Source organism: Helicoverpa armigera, chromosome 22, assembly GCF_030705265.1.
Source record: "Helicoverpa armigera isolate CAAS_96S chromosome 22, ASM3070526v1, whole genome shotgun sequence".
In the NCBI taxonomy this organism is placed as follows: Eukaryota; Metazoa; Arthropoda; class Insecta; order Lepidoptera; family Noctuidae; genus Helicoverpa; species Helicoverpa armigera.
In genome coordinates, this window is record NC_087141.1 from 6968943 (window position 1) to 6990670 (window position 21728).

Genomic DNA, 21728 nt, shown 5'->3' on the forward strand with positions numbered 1-21728 from the left:
TAAAAGATCCCATTAGTAGTGAATTCTCATCACCTAAAATAAAATAAGCTCCAACACAAGGTTACGTTATAAATTGTATTGTATATATAGAAATATAGGTGTATAATATAAATTGTATTGTGTTATAAATTGTTTCTCACGATTTCCAGATCCTCATCAGATCCAGGTCATCCGAATTGGCTTCTTCCTTTTTATGAAAAGTCTTTAACAATAGAACCTAGCACTGCAACCTGTACAATCCTCTGAAACTGCTTGTATTTTATATTTTTCAAACGATCCTGGACATTTGTCTCTATGGAATTTTAATAAAATATTTATATTCAAAGAAACGTCATACCATTCTCCAATATTTAAAACTACTTTGATTCATGTCCGCCACTTTTTTACAAAACGGGTCAGATATGCATGCAAAATAATAACTATTTTGACTCTCACGAAATTACCATAACTATGATTGTTCTAAACTGAACGGTTGGCGCGAGACTCACTTTTTATCAATACAGGATTTGTACGGAACCCTCGGTGCGCGAGTCCGACTCGCACTTGGCCGGTTTATTCTTTTTAATAAAAGTGTAACTATTTGAAGGTTTTAATTGCTTTCTGTTTTAAAATTGTAACGATTCATATATCAATATTTCAGTGGATATACATAATTGCTTTTAGCTACTTTTTTGAAAGTGGTTAATATTTTAGTTCTTTTGGGGTTTGTCTTTTTCTATACATTACATGAATTTAATACTGTGGAAACTCCACTTAATTATATGTTTTCTTGATTTATATGAACCTAAATACGCCATTTTTCTCCTAAACCAAATTTTCCAGCCAAGAAAATGCTTTCCCAAAACTTATAAATCTGGCAAATCGAATCCACATAGAAACACGTATCCTCGTCCACGAAATGCAATATGGCGTAATCAGAAATGTACATTTGTTACAGCTCATCAGATATTCTATGAATATTTTAGTCTACGATAAACTTGAGACCGCCATATGTGCAGCTGTCGGGTAACCTTTAATTAACTTTGTAGGAAAATGAAAATTGGAATCGGAATTCGGTTTATATTAAATATTGATAGAATTTTACGCGAAATCGAATTTAAGGCATGATTTTGCGCTGCTCTCAAGAGTCAGTGTGATTCGTGAAGCGTCAAGTGTACAGAATTTTTCAAATGTCTGTTTGGTTTTATGCATGTAAGCTCATAGGCATTTAAAAATTCTCATTTTCTTATTACCGATACGTATTTCCATTTGGCATTTTATTTTATTTCGACAGTAAAAATCGAATAGCATACAGATAAATACACAATAAAAAATTATACAGCGTCAGCAATAAGATTATGGTGATCTTTAGGTGGATTACTTTGACTTAATGGTTTTTCAATTGAAATTGTCCCTTAAACAATAACGACCAACTGCAATGCTTTTCACATAGACATAACTTCCACAGCACCTACACTAACGAACTTGTCATAGAAACAAGTTCACCACTTGTTTCAGTCGACACTGTAGTTTCACTGCAAAGGTACCAAGGCAGCATAAAATACTAGTTTATATTCCCGAACTGGATGTCAGGAAACTTCGCAACAACAGTTCCATTTACCTTCCCAACACCTGCCCGCTTCGCTCAATACTATTGATGTTGGCTTTGCTATGAATAACTTTGTACGAAGCTTCTGAATTCAAACTTGTATTCAGAATTCTATCAGAAATAGTTTGATTGAATGGCCACAGGATGAAGTATTCAAATATAGAATTTTGTTGATGTTTGTCAATTCATTTGTTTGCTGAATTCTTTTTTGGAATTTGAAAGCCGAGTTCGAGTGAATGTAGTCGTTTATTTAAAGCAACACGTTTTATGTACCCCTTTCCTTATGTTATGTAAAGTATCTAGCATAAATAGTCCTGAACAATAAGGAAAACAAGAAGCTCCAACAAAACAGTGGCTTTTTCCCCTTGTAAGTCCCGAAGGAACAATAGCGAGCTCTTTGCCTACGTAACTGCGAAAGTTATAGGCCGTGTCGTACGGCTGACGGCAGGTCGTCAGCCGATAACGACACATCCCGGCAAGGTGAGCCAAAGCTCCTGGTGATTAATGAGCCCGACCCAAATCCGTCTTAGTCACTTTACAAAACCCTTTTTTTAAACATCCATTCTCTTTGTTCACAGCAATTCGTGTGGAGCGATTTCTCAGAGGAATACGTGCCGACAGATCGAAAACACACCTTTTACCCTTCGGTGATCATCAACGAGCATCTTTACGAAGTTAAAATCACAGATGTACCAGTAATACCGTACTTTCCGATAAACTCTTACTACGAGTGGGCTCATTACCGCTTTTATGGGCTCAGAAGTGCTACTGCCTACATTCTAGTCTTTGACTTGTCTAATGTGGAAACTTTCCAGTATATACGAACTTTGAGAGACCAAATGGTCGAAAGTCGGGACATGAGGAACGTTCCAGTGTTAGTAGTGGGCAATAAACAGGATCTTCTGTGTAGTAACACTCCGTCTGCCGCCAGTGGATTGCAGCAACTCGCTATAGCAGAAAGTGCTTGCGGAGACTCAAGAGAGAAGAGAAGAAATATCGTGAATTTAGTTCGTAAGCACTGGAAGTGTGGTTACGTTGAGTGTTCAGCTAAGTACAATTGGAGAGTGATAGCTGTGTTTAAGGAACTCATGGAAATGATTGACGCTCTCGAGTGGAGTGGTGGTGGAAGAAGCTCAGAACCACCTCCCGACACCTCAGCCGGTGGGAGTACTCACGAAAACCGGTGCGTGATTGCTTAGCACGATTAACTTCTTAAAAGTTTAAACCTCGATTATTCTAATTGAACCGAAAAAACGGGTCTCCAATGAAGTCCTTTACGAGATTACTTTGGGCCATAAATCTTTGTTTATCTAATCCCTTTTAATTAAGTAACGGAGGCTGCGCAGTCCTGGCCTATTCATCTATTTTAAGGTTTTATAATTGACCATTTTAGTTCGAGGTCTAAGAAAGTTCTGCAGCTTCATCAGTTTAGAAACTTGCACTTGTAAAAGTTTTGCTGGCGTGGCTTCGTTTGTGGGAAATCCAATCTAGGCCTTGTTAATTGGTCCATATTTTATGTCACTTTGGACAATTTTGATGCGCTGGCTTTTCTGAAGTTTTCCATTTTTATTGCTCCTCAATCCTTTGGTTGTTTGTTTTTTTTCAGTATCCCATTTGAGAACAGCGGACAGGATAATAATTTCTTTGTTGATATGAAAGATAATGTTTTTTTTTTTGGTTCTATTAAAATAATCGAGAGCCGTATGTCTCAACGCACAGAATTTAGAAGTAAAGAAAGCTGTTAATAAGCGGATGTTTAAATGTTTCCCAAAGGTTGTAGTTAATTAATATTGTTGCATAATTACATATTCCGATTGCTGATACCAATAATACGTTTAATTATGTATTCGTTTAATTAGTAATTTATGAAGTTATTGATCAATTCCCCAATTTTAATGAATAATTAATTGCATGTTGATCCGTACTCGAATGATTGCAGAATTAATAAAGTTCAAATTGAGTGTTTTTGCAAATATTCTTTATTGGATAAAATTTTATATAGGTACATATTATCCAGTCTCATTTGATGATTCAATATTGAACTCATTATGATACATACGCCTTTTTAATTCTTTAGACACTGTTTTCAGAGTACAAGCTTACAATTGTTTTTCTATAAAAACCTTAAAAGCAATTCTTTCTAGATCGACATCAGAATTAAAAAGGCTCTCTCGAATGTAACATTATTTACCAATTACAAACGGGAAAATACCATTTATATTGGCTTTCACGATAGAGTGACACAAATGTAATTACGTTTACATCATGAAACGAAATTGATATCGGTAAAAACAGATTAAACAGAATTTGCAATTATTTGCTTTGTTCGCGACCCTGTTTATCAAAATGGACGGACATTTATTATATCGGACTATTTATGGAGTAAAGTACACATTAGCGGTTTGGTTTTTAGTTCCTGAAATAATTTGGTCATCGATAAAATTATGTTTTGGTAGACCAAAATATCATCATCGGCCTAGCCTTTTCCCAACTATATTAGGGCTTTCCAGTAACCCAACACAACACCCCTTGGTAAGACTGGTTGTCAGACTTACTGACTTCTAACTACTCGTAACGACTGCCAAATACATTCGATGACAGCCGGGACCTACTACTTTTACTTTCTGATTTTGGTAGACTGAGAGTAATATTCAATGATAAAAATTATTAGTCTTCTAAAATCTCTTCTGTGTTTAATTATTTCATGTTATCAAAAAAATTTAATTCCATCTGCCCACAATTCGCCCTTCTAACAATATGTAAGCTTTAAAACTTATATTCGTGTATTAAATTTATTTCAGGGTACTTTTACACTTTTCTACTAACACTTCTATGTCTAGTTACTGTTTAGAATACCTGTAATTATATAAGTTGTGAATATTGTGTGTACAATGATAGACTAAAGTCGCACTCCCAATATTCAACTGATCTTACTCGAAATAGGAATTTGACCGTACTTATATGGGAATAATACCAAAATTCTATCTCTTAAAAGTCTGCGTCAGGATCGTTCTTCGATCCTCTCGAAATACAAATAAAGAGTTGCTACCTAATTGCTACCAGCCACCATTAGTTGCTAACAATTGCTACCCTCGAGGTTTTGAAGATATTCGGCATCTGAAGGTGCCAGCCATTAAAATATCAGGATGGCTGTCACTTTTCCCAGTGTGAAGAAACGGCGCAAAAGTATTGAGTTTTTCTTTCACCCAGAGTTGCTACCTAATTGCTACCCTCCAGAATTAAATTCTTCAGAATTAACTCTCTATATGTATTTCGAGAGGATCGGCGAGTTGTGACAGGGATCCTGACGCAAACTCTTAAAAGCAGATCAAGATATGGATAGAATATTGAGAACGGGCGTAAAGCATGTTTAACCGATTCATTGAGTACTGTAAAAGAGAGATTAATCATGACTGTACCTACTATAATACGTTATAGATGATGATGTGTTTTGTCGTATCATCTCTTATGAAAATATACTGACTCGTATCTACAATAGTGCAAGATCGTATCTCGAAGGATTAATTACTTAAATTATTTGGAAAATATACCTGTGTGGAAATAAGATTTTTTCTAGTCCTAGATATTACTCTGTGTTGTGCTTTTTACCTATGTGCTTCCTCTGTCGTTGTTTATAGAGATTTCTTTATTAGTATTAGTATCAATTCACAAATGTATAAAGAATCTATTTACAATTTGTTGCGTTTTAATAGTCGTTAGAATATTTTGTACGATTTTATGGAAATGTGTGGGTGGGTATGTAAAATGAGAAACGCTAAGCGAATTTTCTGAACAATTTTGTTATTTAACTTAAAAGTGTAATACCTATTGTTATTTTGTTATCATTGTTGAATTTTACGCATACTTTAATAACAAATATTTAAATCATAGGCTTAGATCACATTTTTAACCGACTTCGAATTTAGTCGCAAAACTGCTATGTTCACTAAATGTAATTGTGATTATTAAACTTAACTTCCACTACCTACTGTTTTGAAAGAAGCGTTGGTAGAGTCGTATTCAAAACATATTTATTTCTAAAACGTATTTAGTGAAAAGATATGCAATTCATTATCACATTAGCGTTTCTCATTTTTATACACACTCAAAAATATCATTTTTAAAACAAGATACTTATAATGATTGTAAATTAAAATTTGCTGTGTGAGAATAGGATAGGTAGCAACTAGTTATTTATTGTTAATTAATATAAATAATTAATTATTGACAATTTAGAAAACTGTATTTATTTTCTTTTTTCTTTGGTACACATTCCATGATTTAGTAACATAACAATATTTTTCCTATAGTTATCGGCACAAATCTTGAGAAATTTATTGGGTCCCTTTTGTGGTATGAAATGAGGCGCGAGGGCGGGCTAAAGCGGTGATTGGCCCGCAGCGCATCGCGTCATAACCGTCACTCGGGATTGGTTCTTTGCTAATAAATCACTTTTGCGCAGATGTAGGTCAGAGCTCAAGATTCGTGCCGGTAACTATATGTATTTGGTAAAAATTCATTTTTTTTTGTGTGTGCAGTAATATTTCTGATTGTCCATAGTGGCCAAAATTGTAAAGTATTGCAGTGTGACCCGTAAGTGTAAGTTTAGGTATCGTTATACAAATGTTACACGGTGCAATAAAAACGTTGTGAACGATTTTATAATGGGTGTTTTCATTTTTATACCTATTTAAGAACTCGACAAGTATTTTTTACGCTTATTTAGATTATGTTCCAGAAGTGTTAGTTTATGACTTTGGCTGAATAAAAAGGGTATGTACCTAAATGAAAGTATCTAAATGGTAGTATCTACCGGCAAGGGTAAGTTAACGCTTAAATTACTTAACTGTTTTATTCTCTAATTACTAAATACGCTCAAACATATTTCATTATCTTGTCAAACTATGTCACACTTACAAAAAAAATAAGTTACACAAAAGATTATTTGGATGTTAAGAGTTAGTTAAGCAATGTTTAGAATTTTACTAAACAAAATTTAACTCATAGTAGATGCGAAACCTAGGTGCTCCTCATAATTTCGTAGAGTAATAAAAACCTGATATTTTTTTGTGTTGTTGATGAATAAAAGAAAACGTTATTGAGTCCTAAGGGTAAAGAAAGGATAAAGTCCTAAAGATTATAAAGAGTTCAGCTACGTACTTACAATGAAACTAAATTACAATTAAATACTTTAAGCTAAAGATTCTGCTAAAAACAGTCTTAAAAAAAACTATTTGTATCTACAAAACAAAAGACAAACAGGATTCTCTTTTAAAAAATCTAGACTCCTAATTAAATCTATACATATAATAAATCTGTAGAAAAGTAATTTTTGTACATTGAAGAAATTGACAAAAAAAATAGCCAGCATGTTAAAGGATAACTAACAGAACCCATTTCCATCATTTTTGTCATTTTTGTCTGTTTGTCTGTTTGTTCGTTCGGGATTCACGTAAAATCTACGAATTCAATGCAGACAATGCTTATATACAAAAATTCTACGTAACTTGGGGTATTACTTAGTTTTTGTTTCATCGAAATCGATTCACTCTATCAAAAGATATGATTAATTTTGTGAATTCAAGATGTAAAATATTATGACACACTATCTGTTTCTCAAAACTGTACATTTGAATGTTGTACTTATATTAGTTAATCGACCTATTATTAACCTTTACACAGAAAATCACACCTTCATAAGAATCTTCGGAAGAAAAAAAAATATGAAAATTTTGTTTAGCCAAGGTTAAAGTAGCTCCATCTGTGGTAATCTGTGTTAAATAAAATACATAAAATTTGTCAAAGGAGCGAGGTGGTAAATGACAATAAATTACCATACATTCTTTATAGAGGATTATTATTTCAACAGATGGAGTTGTGTATTTTCCGTAATTCACCATATTTTAACACGTATTGTAATTTTTCGATAGACATTTCAATAGTGTTTGTCAGTTTGCCGTGCCACATCAAAATCCAATTATAATTATTACCTTGATGAAAGGAAAATTAATAGTTCTCGGCCAAATTTAAAACGGTGCCATCTAAATTATTTTTTGAACATTATGTCAAAAATGATGACTTTAGTATAACAATTAATTTTCATTAAAAGTTACAGATGGAGTTCATATCAGGATTTTTTCATAAACATAGTTTAGCTTATCTTCCACTAATGTGGTGGCCTTAAAACAAATTACTTTGAGTGAGTAGTATTAAGTAGACCTTAATTATTTTTTCTGGTGCAAAATATGTAAACTTAATCCTAGAAGAAAGGAGGATCTGTCTCTCGCAAGCGCTGCTAAGCGTGAGGTAGGTAGGTAATGTAGGATTCTGTAGCTTTAAGAACAAGCCCAGATACAAAGTGCAGATAAGAAACAGGAGCTTTTTCGATTTAATACCATACACACGTAAAATGCTTTATGCGTCTGAAAACGTACAAATTGCGCGTCGCATACCAAAGACATGCTTGCTTTCAACTTCTGATCGCAAATACACTGGTCAGGATTACGAACAGTCTCAGTAAGACCCGAGCCAAGTCTAAAAAAACACCTTTTATATAAAACTACGTTTGATGTCATTCAATCACAAAGACAGAATTGTTTTCTGTTGCAAATCCTATCCACCTGTATCCTATCCTAATCCAGCATGCATTGCAGGTGTGCATTGCACAAAAACCAATGGTATCCTATTCGAGAAGTCAAAAGAGTCGACCTGCCAACGTCAGCTTCTGCGCTAAGCAAGTGTTCTTAATAGTACCATCAGAATTACATTCATCGATGAATGAGGTGAATAAATTTTCAGAAACCACAATAACAGTAGGAGCCAAAGCATATGATCGCTTCATAGAGGTCTGATTGGCCCCAGGTGACCAAGTCAGGTCTGATTTGTTCGTTCATCAGATCTTTGAAAGTGTTTCGGTGGATACTTACTGTCGTCCTTTGTGACACAAAATATGGTATATAAACGTCCTCCGCAAGAGCGAAATTTTCCCGGTGTGCGATAGTGACGCACAGTATACAACACTTATGTTTCTTTCGATTTGCTGGCTGCACCAAGAAATGACAAATTGCAAGCGTACATTTTGAAAATCTTGGCAAAACTGCAAGTTTCAAGTACGAACACATGAAGTGGACTCTCACAGATACGTACATTTTGCCTATTCGTGAACTAATGCAAACATTTCGGTGGAGTCCCGGCTTAGGCCTCCCCCACATTAGGCGTGCGCGATCCTCGGGCGTGTGAGTAGCGCGGGTGCCGCGCGTGCGTCGCGAGCGCGCTGCGTGAGCGTCGCGTTTTGCCGCCCTGCGGCATTTACCTACAGCGCGCTCGCGGCACGCACGCGCCGCTCTCCTTGACGTTTAACTGCTAAGGCGTTTAGCGGGCGGCGGGGATAGCGGGCGAAGGGGTAAGAACGCAACTCGAGCGCCGCGTGCTCGCCGCGAGCGCGTCGCTTGCACTCTTCACACATGCCGCAGGGCAGCAAAACGCGACGTTCATGCAGCGTGCTCGCGACGCCCGCGCTACTCACACGCCCGAGGATCGCGCACGCCTAATGTGGGGTCAGCCTTACCATAGTGAGTAAGTGCACAGAAAATCCCCGTCATACAAGTGTTTCTTCCCAGTAGTGAAACTATCCAACCCTATGCGCCTGCTGATGATGATGACTCATTTTATCATCCATCCAGCTATTCCCCAACTATGTTGGTGTTGCCTTCCAGTCACCGAATCTGTTTGAGTACCAATATTTTGCTTGGAGCGACTACCTATCTACCTATCTTCAATCCAGTCTCACTACACAAGACGATATCCATGGTGAAACTGACAGACTTTCTGGCTTCTGATTAGTCGCAGCAGCTGCAGAAAATGTACAAATGACAGCTTTGTCAGACTCAAAGCATATAGACATAGATTATAACTGTTTCCTGTGAAAATTACTTACGCACCATACGTAATAATTTTCCAAATTGGCTGACTAGATCCAGAGATATTCACAACGTCACAAACTTTACTTCTTTTGTTTAGATAAATGGTCACATCCACAACACAACCTTGATCAATGAATCTATGCGACTGCTAAGTGCTAATCCTAATTATACTGTCACGTGAAAGAATGCACCTACGGGATAAGTAGTATTTTGACTATTCTATATTGCCCACGCAGACAAAGTTGCGGGCAACAGCTAGTAACTATCTATTAATTAATTAAGAAAATGAAAAACAAAATAAAATGGTTGGAGTAAAAATGTTGGCACGGCTCACTTATATTAATGAACTTAAAAGCAAAAAGCTAGGACAGAAAAGTTTTTTAGCGTCTGCCTCAGCCAGCAAAAAATAAACGCGTTTAAACTTACTTAGTTTATTTATACGATGCGGTTCCAAAAAAAACATGGATAAAACTGTTGGGAAAATTTCAGGATATGGTTTTGTAAAAGTTTTTTGCTATCTATTTTAGTTGATTCTAGGAAAGTACTTATCCATTCTTAGTCTTTTCCCAACTATGTTGTGGTCGGCTTCCAGTCTTACCGGCTGCGGCTGAGTACCAGAGTTTTACAAGGAGAGACTGTCCCTCTGACCTCAACCCAGTAACCCGGGCAACCCATCACCCCTTGGTAAGACTGGTTGTCAGACTTACTGGCTTCTGACTACCCGTAACGACTGCCAAAAATATTCGATGACAGCCGGGACCTACCGTTTAACGTGCCCTCCGAAACACGGTCATTGTTGTTCAAGACATACTCAGAAAGTACATACAAACTTAGAAACCTTGCATTGGTACTTGCCTGACCTGGAGTCGATCCTACACTCATACTTGAGAGGTTCTTTCTTCCCCACTAGGCAACCACGAGTTATGTGATACAATCATACGTGTATATTATACGTGATGATAATAATTTAATATTAGCAAGTCTACATACCAAGTTTACCTCGTTATGAACTGGTAACTAGTTTAATATATTAAATTAATAATATTACAACGATGCAGGGTTCGTAATTGGCAAGACTTCTTAATGATGACTTGACGCTCCGATGAGCAACTAATTACTGAAATGTTGTTATTTGCGGTGCCTGTTTTCAAGTTAGGTTTAATTTTAATTTAATTTAAAACGACAACGATGTGGCAACGTCTGGGGAGATGAAAATATCATTGTGAAAAGCAGAAATACATTTAAGTGTACCTATTGTTAAAATTGTGGTGAAGAGTCAATGTCTTTTTAAAATTCAGATGTGTTTTACGAGCTCTAAATATGTTTAGCATATTCGAATTTATTATTAGTAGGTATATAAACGTTTAAAGCACTCCAATAATAAATCTTTCATTCAAGTAGCCACATCTCTAAGCTCTGTTGCACATATATTTCATAAGCTCACTCGGGCTTGTGACTTGCCAATGTAAATAAAACTTTTATTGAGACATGAAAGCTCACTCTCAGAATATTAGAGCTTACGAAAATGTGTGATATAGAACATTCTAGATTTTAGAATTGAAGTTTGGACCTGCTTTTTCCTGTGGTTTCAACTGCATCCCATGGAAACCACTTTCTTCATTCCCTAAAATTAAACTTTATAGCCTCGATATCTAAAGCTAAAACTGAAAGAGTATGTTGCACCTCTAATTAAATAATTAGTTACAAATTTTTATAAAACTGTAATATACCTAAGTAATTAGTTGCTATTTTCATTAATTGTTTACAGGGTCACATTATTCAATTGTTTGCCCCTTGTATGTACTTATCTTCTAAAACTCTTTCATAAAACTTTCAAAGAAGGTTTGTTCATAAAAGTATTGCACAAAGTATGTAAAAACCTTTAAAGTTAGACTTTGTTGCTATAAAACTTAGTATTTTTTCTGTAACTTTGGAAGCGTGAACAAATAGGTATACCTACTTATCAAGCGGACTGATTGCATTTGAATAAACGCTCCTATCGTGTCTTAATCGAAAGAAGACTGGCAGCGATTTTGCAGAGGTTCTCAAATTTACGGTTTTTCCCATATTTTTCTTTATTCGCCCCTACCTTTATTTTCCCAATTCATTGTACCCTCTCAAAATGACAAAACAATTTCTTAAAGACAGCGTGTCGTTCTAGAAACGATACAATAGCTACCAAGAAGGCCGGCTTCCTGTGCAGAACAGCGCAATATCCGGCTCGTGCCAACACCTCTCGTATATGAACACAACAGCCTTTGTTTATAATACAATCGATACGTCTTATAGTTTCTGTAGTCCTGGTACCAGGATGTTTGTTATTGTATGTTTTTCAATTTTTAACTGACTTTCAAAAAAACAGAGAGTTTAAGTTCAAACTCAATTGATACCTCCTTTAGTTTCTGTCCTCCTATTACCGGGATGTTTGTTATTGTATTTGTTTGTGCTATTTCTTCGGTTATAAATAGGATCCAATATTTGAGATAATGAAAATGAAATAAATTGTCGCAGTAAATACATGTGTGGCAGAATACTGATACCTAGATAATTAAGTTTGTTATAACACACATTTAACAAGACAGCCAAAGTAATTGAACCCTTTGCAGCTTAATTATGTATTTCGTTAAAGCTCCTCAAGATTTTAGGCTCCTGGTATGCTCATCATCAGAAATCGACCTTTTTGTTGGACTTATCAACTTTTTGACTGGTAACTTAGTATCCAGCTCAATAATTCTAATAGGTATTTTCTAAGGCACCCCGTTGCCTTCTAGTGTACTACACATGATAATGAATTCCAACAACTACTTAAAAGCTTACACAAACCCAAGTCCTACACAATCTAGAAAGTAAAGGGATCCTAACACAAAGGGTTGTAGTTAAGGTTACCTTTTGTTATTCGGGCCCTTATTTCGAGGAACCTTCACTGGGGTCCCTTCGTAATGACCCTTCTGTTTGTAGTCTAATGAGAGTTGTCTCTTATATTAAACATTGAAAATGTTAATTTAGGGATAAGATAAATTCTGAAGTAACTTACTGAAGACTTAGCTGGTTAGATGGTATTTTTGGGGCAAAGCCAAACTTAATATGTCTGTATTTGCCCAGCCTTTTCTCAATTTTGTCGAGGTCGGCTTCTAATCTAACCTGATGGACCTCAGTACTGTGCTTCACAAAGAACGACTGCCTATCTTACCTCTGAATTCAAAACTGAGTCAAGAAGCATTTGACTATGTTTTGCTGAGCGATATATAAGCTAACGTCAGAGCGTGAATCGAGAACCGGGGCGATGATCCGTTTTCTATTCCGTTTCAGCAAAAACAGCATAGAAACAATAGACCCAGCCTACACATACCCAATGCATAAATCATCTAAACAAACAATCATCTAATGTACGTACACAGTTTACTTCCAAAAACACAATACATATTTTAACTCTACCATTTCCAGAATATACCGAATAATACAGCTTTATTCAAAAGTTTGGCAACAAAGGCGAGTCCAGACAATAGCGGGACGTGAGGTCCAACTAATGGACCCCTCGAGACTAGACCTTACATTATTTATTTTGAAGTAAATAGGCTCCCGCCACTACTGTGAGTGAGAAATGTTAGGAGAAACGCGATTTGAATTCCGTATATTGTTATACGAAATGTATAAAAGTTGAATAGACACGGAAATTACATTTATGTGTTAGGTTCCTGCCAAGTGCGACTATTGTCAAGTCGAAATCGCTTTTCAAAAAGCTTTCACAAAGCAGCCCGGAGTCTAGAAGTTTGTAGCAATACAACCCGTGCCTGGAAGAACACGTAAATATCAGTCCTATGCCTGATCTTTCTCGGGTCGTGTTCGATTGCCTTCTTAGATTCAGGAATTATTAGTTGAACTTATCTATTCATTTCTGTTATGAAGTCCATGAAGAAAAAATTGTTTCTATGCTAAAGTACAAGAAAAGAAAGTACATCCCTAAATATTTTATTATTAGGGGAAAAGCATGGACATTAAAATATTTATTGCTATATTACCTAATTGTATTTATTTAATTTTAGCCACTTCTTCTTACCCCTTTTCATCCAACTGACATTTTTCGTTTATGTCAAAAGGTTTGTCCTTCATCATTTTTTACGTAAAAAAACCACTTGAAGTGTTTAAATCTCAAATCCGCTGATTCTCACCGTATGGTCGTACCCCACAGTTAATGACTGTAGGTTCTCCTGTTTTTGTTTGAAGTGGCGCGCTTAAACCCGACCCCTTAATCATTGTAATTGGAGTAACAAATTGCAAGAGATAATGATCGGATACAATTACTTTATTAAACTAAGTGATGGAAAGATCATGTTGTTCGAAGTATACCTTTTTAATACAGTATTTCCTTACAAGCCTTTTTAGCACAATTGTTTAAAAATTACAGAGAATTCCGTTCTTTCTACCACATCTTCGACCTTACTGCTTCCTGAGTATACACTACATTCTCTGTATGAGTGGAGACATGTGTCCAGCAGTGAGATAGTAAGTCAAACATTGGTTCAGGTCAAACTTATCACCTGCCCCCTTCTTTCAGTCGGCAAATAGTTTTACTAGACTCTTAAATCAGAGTGGGGATGAATTATATTCAGTATCCGACCGCTATTAGGCCGACTAAAAAGGTTTGATTGGTTTTACGATTAAGTAGCAGTATGCAGTTCATACAGGCTCTAAACCATAACAGATCAGTTTAAAGACCCCATACGTATATTAGTTACGCCATTTAACCAACAACTACCAATATATCTTGATAACAATTACATTTAATTCCCCCTATTAAGCTAACGACACCTACATACATATACATAGGTCCTTACCTACATCCTTATTGTAATCTATACTAATATTATAAACAGGTAAAGTTTGTCTGTTTGTCCGTTTATGACAACTGTCTTGAAGTCGGCTTTCAGTCGCAGTGGATGCAACTGAGTACCAGTGATTTACATGGAACGACAAACCTTCCTGACCTCCTCAACCCCAGTTACCCAGTCAATCCGGGTAAGTTTCGAAGATGGTGTAGGGGTAAATAATTAAAGGATCTGCTTTATCGATTTTGGAAAGTCTTTTACCAACAGAAAGCTACTACTCATTTTACTATACATATTTGTGAGTGTCTTCTTTTTATTTATGTCCGGAAGCAGTTCTCTCGTGATGCGGGTATAACCGTGGGAAGAGACCACAAATTATTATTGTACCTTTCTGACATCTTGAAAAAACATATTGAACCCACTTAAATGTTAGGTACCTAGTCTACATCCTGAGAAAGGGCGTAAGCAATTTTGATGCTGTGAGAAGTAGTTGCCTCATGATACGAGTGGAACCGCATGGAATAGCTAGTTATAATATGAAGGCATACCACGGGCTTAATAGGCAATTCTGTTCCCGTTATCGGATAATCTTGCTGCGTGGTCTCGACTGCAAATAGGACCATTTCCAGCGGATATTATGCTCCTTGATTAAGGAAAGATGGTGAGATAGGTATGATTCTGTTCTTGTGTGTTCTTGTGTGTTCTTGTTCGTATAATGAAGAGGTTGAATTGTGATCCCTGTGTTTGAAAGCAGAAAAACGCAGAACATCTGTCAAAACTTCTCTTAGTCTAAAACAACCGAATTGATCCGTTTTGAGAAGTTTTTTTTTAAATTGTTTATGTGTGAGTGTGTGAGGGTCTGTCTACTGCTTGTATGATTGTGTCGTACAAAGGTTGTAATTTCGCGGACATTTTAGAAATGTTTGCTAGAGCGAGTAGATCAGAAAAAAACTTTTGTTTGCCTCACAATGTCACACAACGGTGGAATCTCCCTTTTATTTATTGGTAACCTGTGATATTTGAAAAAAAAAATAGTTCCAGTTTCATCCCAATTTTGCATCACATATTACAAGCACCATTAAGTTAGTTAAGTAGTAAGTAAGCAGAGCTAACAAATTCACCATCTTAGAGGACTTTACCCAACTTTACCTACCTATGCACAATGTCCACATTGCCCGGCTAATGTCAACAGTAAGAGCGTTTTCACATAAACCGATCCGATATCAAATTCAAACTCAAAATCATTTATTCAGACTTGGCTACTAAACAGCACTTTTTGAACGTCAAAATTTACAAAAGACAGCCCCCAAAATACAAACCCCTTGTCACTTCCTATGTGATTTTGCTGAAAAGAAGATCATCGTATCGTGTCGGACGCCAATCCGATATCGGAGGAGTAAAATGTCTCAAATATGTATCTGTATTTCATGTTGTCCGGCCCAATATTGGATATCGGACAACCATTGGATACGTGAGCCTTCGGACAATAATGTTTGTGTGTATGTTATGTGTATCAAAATTGGCTGCATGTGCGCAAAATTGGGGCGATTTTGTCGTAAATATGTAAAAGCAACACGCCTTTCGGCTGTAGTCTATCGTCGTCCAACACCAACATCGGATCGGATAGTGTGAAAACGCTCTGACTGTTTGCCTTGACTGGAATTACGGACCGGCCTGCAGTTTGCAACCACGCTGTTTTTCTTATGAAAGTGGATATTGTACAGGGTGCTTGAATTCTGTTTGCCTTGTTTGAAAGTTAAGCGAGAATTGTTTTAGATACCTACTTAATACTTCTTAATTCTTAATACTTAATAATTCTTAATTAGGTAAAATGGTGTGATATATACAAAAATTATTGTCAAATATAGGTAGCATGATTGGTATTAAATAAATAGGTAAAAATTAGATAGGTATTTCTGTCTAATCTACCCCTAAATATAAAAACAGTAGTTTCAGTTTTTCAACTTTATTATAACAAAAAACTAGCTGTTTCCTGCGGCTCCTCTTCCGAACCCAAGCAACACTTTCCTGCAACCGGTTAAAAAGGACTTTATACCCTTTCTCAGGCTCTCTGTGACCCTCGGGGTACCTTTATTCTGGCGAGAAAGCGCGACAGATAGACGGAGTTATGCCCGTTTTCACCAACAATCTCTTAACGTCTCCCTAACTAAGTGTCACTTAGAATAAGGGCTCCTCCAATAATAAATGTTATAAGAGACACTTAAACGTTGGTGAAAACGAAATTCGTTTAAAGTGTTCCCTAAATGCTTTTAGGGGATCCCTAAATTTAGGTATTTGTTGGTGAAAATGGGCATTACTTTCTTATTTATAGCATTAGGTACCTAATGGTAAGGTTTAATATTTCAGTCACCATACCCTTAATTGAATTAAAACTTTTCTTTGAAACTCTTATCGCCTTAAAAGTTTGTAATTAGTTTTTATTGATAAGAAATTGAGCTAAATAGCATTCGCGTTAATTTTAAAACAATTTGCATTTAAATTAGAAACTTTATTTAAGTTAAATTATCTCATAATAAATAAAATTTATTTAAAATAGATTTTTAACTATGCAACATTAGTCGCGGTCAGTCCACGGATTGGTTAGCCTTTTCTGTTTCACACCTGTTTTACCGATTATTCCAAATCGATTCAAACGTGCACTATCGAATACATTCAAACCACAAATAGACGGTATAACAGTTTATAGCTATCATTACCAATAAAACCGCACAGGATATAGACAAATTGACAACTGGTTCAAATCTGCACCGGTGTGACCACATATCGTATAGAATCGAATAGCCTGTGTTTTGTCATAAATTCCTGTGTGGAAATAAATGTATTTGTGTGAAAATGTATTTTGGTATCGCATTTATTGGGAAATGAGGTTCAGTGGAATTCGGTGTTTCGAAATTTCGTAGTATTAATATCACGTTTGATTTCTACGAACTGGTAGTATGCTTCTCTAAATTCAATGCCTTTATATTTCGCCACTTAGTTAAATAATATATGATGCCATAGAAAGTTCTTGTCAGACTATGACGCTCGTCCATTAGTTTTTTATCCTTGTTCGCGCATATATCTTCGACATTTACCATTCAAATTAAGGGTTTTTGAAACACTGAACATCTGAAATATTAGGTACAGCATTCTAGAAGTCAGTGGCAAAATAAACATAACCATAGCCTCTAGACACCAATTCTAGAGCGATATACGATTTAGATTTATTAGACCTTTAGAGAGGCCTATGTCCGGCAGTGGACTGCGATAGGCTGATGATGATGATGATGAGACCTTAAGTGTGCCTTTTGACGTATTAATTTCCAATTAAATAAGATTCTACTCCTCTCCCTTTTTACACTAAACTACAGCTAATATAAAGCTCTAAATCTATGCGATCGTGTCTGATTAGATCGCGCGGATCCCGTGCATACAAACTGTTCATTAGTGGAGATTACACTACCATCCCGCCTGTTTGACAAACACCTCGTGTTTTGTGATAGCCTACGTTTACTGAACCCGTAAAAAGTAAGGTCCGTGAAGAGTTTGAATTAAGATTTAAGTACCTACAACGAAAAAAACTACATAGTGAGGATCGCTTGTGAATGTTAAAACGGCAGCTTTTGATATGGGTTTCTTTTTTATTATTATTTTTAAACTAGGAATCTGAACGATACAAAACACAACATCTTACTTTATATTATGTGCTGTTTTGTATCTGACAATCTCCGGCCCAAGGCTCACCATAAAAACCACCATACAAACTTAGAAAAGTTGCATTGGTACCTGCCTGACGTGGTGGCCTAGTGGGCAAAGAAACCCAACCTCTCGAGTATGAGGGCGCGGGTTCGAATCCAGATAAATTACATATAGCTACAAATATATACATGTTTATAAATACATATTATAACACCCAGACCACGGCCAACAAGCATGCTCATCACACAAATGTCGACCGAACCGGGAATCGAACCCGGGACCTCAAGTTCGGCAGTCCGGCATTGGCATGCGCCATCAAGGTCAATATAACAATGATACAAACAATGTAACAATATCAGTACAATATATCGCTTTAAAAAGTCCAAAAACCTGGCTTTTTATCCAGAGAAGAGGCGAATTTTTTCTTCCTTTATCCAAATAGTGACATTGGAAAACGTTTTTTTCCAAACAATGTATGTTTGTCGACACGTAGCGCGTTACGTAAGGCCGATAAGAGATCAAACTGGCAGGTAAGGCTCGGGATGTGTGCTCCTAAGTTAGTGAGCTACTTCAAGATAGGCGAAACTGAAGAAAATGAGAAGCTTCTGAAAGAGGTACCGTAAAGTACATATAAGTAGTGGCTTTTCATCAGTCTGGAATTTTTCCAGCTAAATATGTTGAGGACGTCTTCCAATCTCAGTACCCGTATTTTACTTGGAGTGATTGATTTCCTGACCTCAGCCCTGTCACTCAGCTGGTTAGCCTGATACTTCTTTCGTATTGACTTCAATCCAGTAAGTTACTTGGTTAACCCAAGAACAAGTCTTACCAAGAACCAGTCTTGGTAAGACTGGTTCTCAGATTTCTGGCTTCTTAATAGCCACCAAGATTGCCAAAGTCAAACCCTAGATAGGTCTATTGGAGGTGTTTATGATTCGTCAATAGCTAGGGACACGGCTCCAAGAAGCGGGTCTTATGGAGAAGAAACAGCAAAAAAACCCACACATTCTTTCGGAAACCAGACAGTCCTTCAAATATTTGCTCAAATATCTACTAGTCCAACAATCCTATAGGTAAGTATATAAGCACATAGGTATCCAATTTTTCGCACTTATGTCTATTTACATTATCATATAGCATAGCTTTCACTATGTCAAAGATCAAAAGGCGTATTTCTGATTGAATTTGTGATCAGTCTCCGTATGTAAAGGTGTCCTCTATTTACTATGTATGCAAATAGATTTCCTTTGAGAACTTGTTGGGGCTCGATATTCCTCAGGCAATATGGTTCGACTGGATATTTTTTGACTATATTTTATTCTGGTGTGAATATGTTGTGTCGTAGTCTAGAGGTCAGGTTTTAAGGTGAATAGAAGTCATTCAGAAGTAGTTTTATATAGTACGGCTGAAGAGTTTGTTTGTGTGTATCTTCGTTTGCTTGAATACGCTAATCTCAGGAACTGGACCGATTTGAAAAATCTCTCGATGATATCTACCACTTTTTAAATCGCTGGCCATAACTAGAATGATACCTATTCAGACTCAGATGTTATTAGGTAGGTATCGACGAAAAGGCAATAGGTAGGTACATATGTATAAAGTGAATGAATACGGTATGGAATATCACAAAGAAAACAGTACTTAACTAATACATATTAATCGATTTGACAGCTATAAAGACTTGCTTACCACATAAAAATATAACTACATTTCACAACTTTATTTTTCTCAAGTCCAATCTGAGACCACATTTCAAACAGTGTTCACAAGCGAATTTCACACTTTCCCCGTTACAATTAGAGTTGGAATTGCTATGAAAGTTGGTCCATAGTTTGTAACATTATTGGAGAAGTTGTAAGACGGTTATAGACGTAAACTTTGGCACATTTGAACTCAATGAATCGTTCATTCAATAACAGGTATTTTCTGAAAGGAGTTTCTACGTCAGCGTTGAAACGTCTCTATAAAACTTCGCAAAGGTGGTTCTCTGTATTCGTATTCTTTTGTGTTACTGGTTACTTATATAAGTTGGTTAAAATGAAACTTTAATTTACTATATAGGTACAAGTATTTACGTGAAATTTTAACGATAAGTTTCCATAAAATATCAGTAATTTCAGATACATGGACACCAGTTTTTTCTTCTTTAATCCTTAGTAGTAAATATAAATGTGAAAGGATATAGATGTTATTTTTTATCCAGGCCCTGAGGATACGTGAAACTGCGTGGGACAGCTAGTATAAATCATGAAGTGATATATTATCTAGGAGATAACTTTATATACGTATGCTTATAAATTCTAACATACCAAATATTATTAATATACTATACGAAAAAAAACATTTCGTACAGTTCAATACCCCTCAAATAACCTATAACAAAATTATACTCCATAAAGAAAACCCACACTTTTCCTCATTCGACGAAAAAAGGGCATCATTTCCCGTACATTTACACCGACACGGAATAATCCATTTGTCTTCAAGGATAACATAAATAAATCGCTAATCCTGACGCCATTTTGTCTCAAAATATTTAAGCTAAAACAGCGTAAACCCGAGTCGGCGTTCGAACCCAAATAATCTGGGAGGATTAATAATCTGTCTTCCTCGAGTCGAAATCCGGGAGTCCGGATAAAACGAGTCTACGGATTGATGTCTTTCTAAATTCGCTATTTGTCGCCCGGGTGACGTAGACGGGTGATGACTTGGAAAGCATACTGTAGTATGCATTGGTATAATTATATTGCTGTTGAGTTTATTTCACAATTGACGAGGTTTGATATTAACAGTGTTTCTTAATGCAGTTTTTGAGAAATCTACAGGCTAGTTATTTATAAAACCGGGCCATATAAGATACCTAATGTAATGGGAGGAGGAGGAGTACTTCGACACCTAACTCGTGTTCTTTTATATACCTCCGTAGGTTAGGTATTTAATTAATTTTATACATAATCTGCTTAACCTTTTCCCAAAACAACGTATACCTTAATATCTTTGTTATTTTTACCTCATATAAAATAACATAATAACACAAAGTACAGGAAACTTCATCTGTATAACCTGCTAACTTAACTAAAGTAACGACTTTAAGTAAAGATTACATCCCAACTTAGTAGATTGTTCAAACTTGTTGCCAACTTACTCCGACACTTGAGAGCTTAAGTTTCAGCCGCTTACACGAAAAAGTGATTAAGCTTCAAGGTACTTCAAAAACTGAAATGTAGGCTGCAGGATGAAAAGGGCATGAGATAAAAGTGTCATCAGTACCATTTTTATATATATTTTTTAATTATTTTCACGTATAATAGCAGTGCTTGGTTTTAATCTCCAAAACTAGGACAGTCTCAAGTTTATCATAATCTCATTTCAGTCGAGAAATTTACCTAATCACACGAACATAATTAGTGCAAAAGTAGGTATATGTATCTATGTAAGTAAGTTGTATAAATAGGCGTGACTACTTGTTACCCACTTACGACACGCATTTAAGTACAACCAAAAACTTCTGCACGCATTTTGACCTATTTGATTGCTAAATAGGCTACTTCTTATCCTAGTGCTGGAAATAGCTAGCTTGGGATCATGGTTAAACACTATTAGGAGAAAAGTCGCTAGTCTAGTTCCATCAAAACGAAAAAAAATGTCGACACCCAATATTATTTGTAACAACCAATAGCCAGGGAAAAAATG

The 21728-nt window shown here is 36.1% G+C and overlaps 2 protein-coding genes across 3 annotated transcripts in view; both read left to right on the forward strand.

Moving 5' to 3' along the window:
• The window catches only part of LOC110380064 (ras-like protein family member 10B), a 62151-nt gene extending 55898 nt beyond the window's left edge, over positions 1-6253 (forward strand). For both annotated transcript variants that reach the window (XM_064040293.1, XM_021339927.3), the window contains one exon: positions 2167-6253. In XM_064040293.1, the coding sequence (XP_063896363.1) occupies positions 2167-2787 (621 nt within the window). In that variant the 3' untranslated portion in view covers positions 2788-6253. The remainder of the gene's footprint in view (positions 1-2166) is intronic.
• LOC110380063 (fructose-bisphosphate aldolase) overlaps positions 1-21728 on the forward strand; it is a 143872-nt gene that overhangs the window by 19486 nt on the left and 102658 nt on the right. The window lies entirely within an intron of this gene.